At 62.0% G+C, this 3,061-nt stretch overlaps 1 protein-coding gene across 1 annotated transcript; it reads left to right on the top strand.

The window, feature by feature from the left end:
- Window positions 1-15: 15 nt before the first annotated feature.
- LOC112125924 (cullin-7-like) lies at window positions 16-2,796 on the top strand (the record flags this gene model as incomplete). The annotated part of the gene is made up of 4 exons (XM_026647293.2): window positions 16-116; window positions 570-797; window positions 2,447-2,537; window positions 2,625-2,796. Coding segments are annotated over exons 1-4 (518 nt in total), but the record flags the coding sequence as incomplete, so codon positions are not given.
- Between the last annotated feature and the right edge of the window lie 265 nt (window positions 2,797-3,061).

Here is a 3,061-nt window from a genome sequence, read left to right as displayed (position 1 = left end):
TCTTGTGCAGGATTTTGAACAAGCTCCTGGACAGTTACCAGGAGGAGACGCTGCCCTGGCACGAGAGCATCGAGCCCTGTCTGTCCTCCATGAGCGCCCCCAGCACCGAGCGGGAGGTGAGGGGGCCGGGGGGGCCCTGTCGGGGGTGGGGGGGGAGTCCGGGAGCAGGACGCGGGGGCAGGGAGGGACTCCTCGCTCAGCCCCAGTTACGGGCTCGCGGCAGGAATTGCTGGTGAATTGGCTCATAACAGCCCTGATCTGCGCCAGGCCTGTCCCGGGGAAGCTGGGCCTGTGGCCCCCGGCATCACCCGTTTATTCAGCGCCCCCCGGCCAGGGCTGAGGCCTGTCTCTGTTCTGTCAGACTCCAGCCCGGGCCCCGCAGGAGCTGGGAGCCGCCCTGCCCCAGGGAGCTGCGCTCCCCATAGACCAGGTGGGCGGGGGGTGGATGGCGACTGGCCCAGGGAGAGCAGGGACTCGCCCCAGCCCCCTGGCAGAGGTGGGACTAGAAGCAGGTCTCCTGGCTCCCAGGCCGGTGCCCCAACCCCCAGGCCGCGCTGCTCCCTCTGCAGGTGGTGCAGGAGTTCGTTCGCTTCCTCCACCGCCTGGCCACCACCAACAAGGACTGCGCCGTGGTGATGTGCCGCCTGGGCACCAAGGAGGCCCTGTCCAAAGCCCTGGACAAGCACAACTCCAACCTGCTGCTGGGGTCGGAGCTGCGGGACCTGGTGACCGACTGTGAGAAATACGCCAGCCTCTATCAGAAGCTGACGACCAGCATCCTGGCCGGCTGCATCCAGGTGAGCCGGGGCACGTGCTCGGTGTGGGGTGTGCGTCCTGACCCTGCCCAGGTGAACAGGGGCTCTGCCATGGGGGACACCTCCCCCCCCCCCCCCCCGCCTGGGGCGGCCTGCCCGATGGGTGGGTGGAACCTCTGCCTGCCGGGGCGCTGATCCGGGTCGAGAGCAGCCGGGGGCCCCAGGCTGCCTCTCAAGGGAGCGGAGGTTGTTTGTCTGTGAGGAGGGGCTGGTGGTCTCTGCAGGGGGTGGCCTGGTGTGAGAGAGGGCGTGACTTTCCCCAGGGTGCAGCCTGGACTGCTGGGTCCCCTTAGCTCTCCCGCCTGGGACGCCTTTTACGCTGCTTTGCTGGGAACAGCCACCGGTGCAGGCTCTGCTCACTCCCAGCCCCCAGCGCGCAGTCGCTCCCAGCTGAGTACGTGCTGCTGTGCCCAGCCGTCCATGAATTACATACAGGGCGACACCCGCAGAGCCCCCGCCCCAGCCTTGCCTCTTGCACTGCGCCGAACCCTCCCGGGCAGCGTAAGCTCCTCGCTCGGCATTCCAGCTCTGGAGATCATGCACCAGCCTTTGGTGTCTCAAGCTGAGGTTTCCCAAACACGCCAGTCAAACACACGGGTTTAGGTAGAGCCATGAGACAAGTCTATTAACCAGAGAAGGGTGGATTTTAAGTGACACAGGTGGGAAGGCAGAACAGTCAGAACTGGTCACAAAAGGAATAAAAGGAGAGAAACACAAGCGAATTCCTAAACTTTACCAGGACTAGTAGGTTTAAAAGCAAAAGGAGGAGTTTTTCTCCCCAGCAACTGCAACACATTTCACAGGCTGGGTCTTTTCCCAGCCTGGGACCACTCCCCCCTTTGTTCAGCTCCTTGTGCGTCATCGTTGTCATGAGCAGAGAGATGGACAGAGGAGAGGGGGCGAGGGACATTTCCCCCTTTCTTATACTCCTTCCCTTTGTGCTGGAAAAATCCGTGCTGGGTCATGGGGTCGGGCAGTGCTGTTGCGTACCTGAGCTCCAAACTGCCCTCCTGATGAATTGTAACTTCCTTGTTTCCCTCCCCTCCCCCCCAGCTGGTGAATGTCTGATTTAGTACTTAACGGCTCTTTGGTACTTTGCTGGCGTGCTAGGGCGCTTTGTCTCTGAACAATTAGTTTGTGGGCATTACCCAAAACGGCACCTTGTTTCAGTAACAATCATGCAGTAAAATCTCATAGCTTTACACACAGTGTTGTTACACATATCTTAACAGGACAATGATATTCAGCAGTTTATGAATTTTCAAATACTTCACAGGGCGTACTTTGTACAAAATATAACCATATACAAGTGGTGAACATGGGGTACAGGGTGTCACAGAGGTTGGTGGTCTCTGGAAGGGGTGACCAGGGAGTGGTCTGCAGGTGGGGAGAGGGGTTGGTAGTCTCTGGAAGGGTGTGGGCAGGGAGGGGGTGGTGGTGTGTGAAGTGGGGGGAGTGGCCATGGGGCAGAGGCTCTCTCTGGACCCAGTTCACTCAGTTCCCTCCTCCCCACCTGTGGGGCTGCGTTCCTCGGGGGCTGGTTGCTGCCCAGGGTCCAGCGATCGGGCAATGGGGGGGAGGGGGCTGCCAGGTCCCCCCCCATTGACTCTTTGCACCCGCTTCTCTTCCAGATGGTGCTGGGTCAGATTGAGGAGCATAGACGGAGTCACCAGCCCATCAACATCCCCTTCTTCGACGTCTTCCTGCGCAACCTCTGCCAGGGTCAGTGCTGGGGGTGTCGCCCGGGGCCCCCCTGCCCCAGCTGTGCCCCCGCCCAGCTCCCTTCAGCGCTGTCCCCTCTCCCTGCAGGCTCCAGCGTGGAAGTGAAGGAGGACAAGTGCTGGGAGAAGCTGGAGGTTTCCTCGAACTCCCACCGAGCCAACAAGCTGACGGACAGGAACCCCAAGACCTACTGGGAGTCCAACGGCAGCACCGGCTCGCACTACATCAACATCTACATGCACCGCGGCGTGGTGGTCAGGTGGGGCGGGAGCTGTGGGTACTGGCCCCCGGGGGGGGGTATGGCTGTGTGTGCCGGGCGGCAAAGAGCATGTCCCGGGACTGCGGGAGGGATCAGGTGGGGGGGGGCTTTGGAGTGAGGTAAGCATTGGGCAAGGGGTAGGATGGCGGGTGGGAGCAGGTGGGCGGAGAGGTGGCTGGCTGCCCAGGGTGTCCCGGGGATGGGGGAGGGATCAGATGGGTGGGGAGGTGGCTGGCTGCCCAGGGTGTCCCGGGGATGGGGGTGC

This window comes from Terrapene carolina, unplaced genomic scaffold (assembly GCF_002925995.2).
Source record: "Terrapene carolina triunguis isolate 2854851 unplaced genomic scaffold, T_m_triunguis-2.0 Scaffold51747, whole genome shotgun sequence".
Lineage (NCBI taxonomy): Eukaryota > Metazoa > Chordata > Testudines > Emydidae > Terrapene > Terrapene triunguis.
Note: the sequence above shows the minus strand (reverse complement) of the source record. Positions and strands in the feature narration are given on the sequence as shown.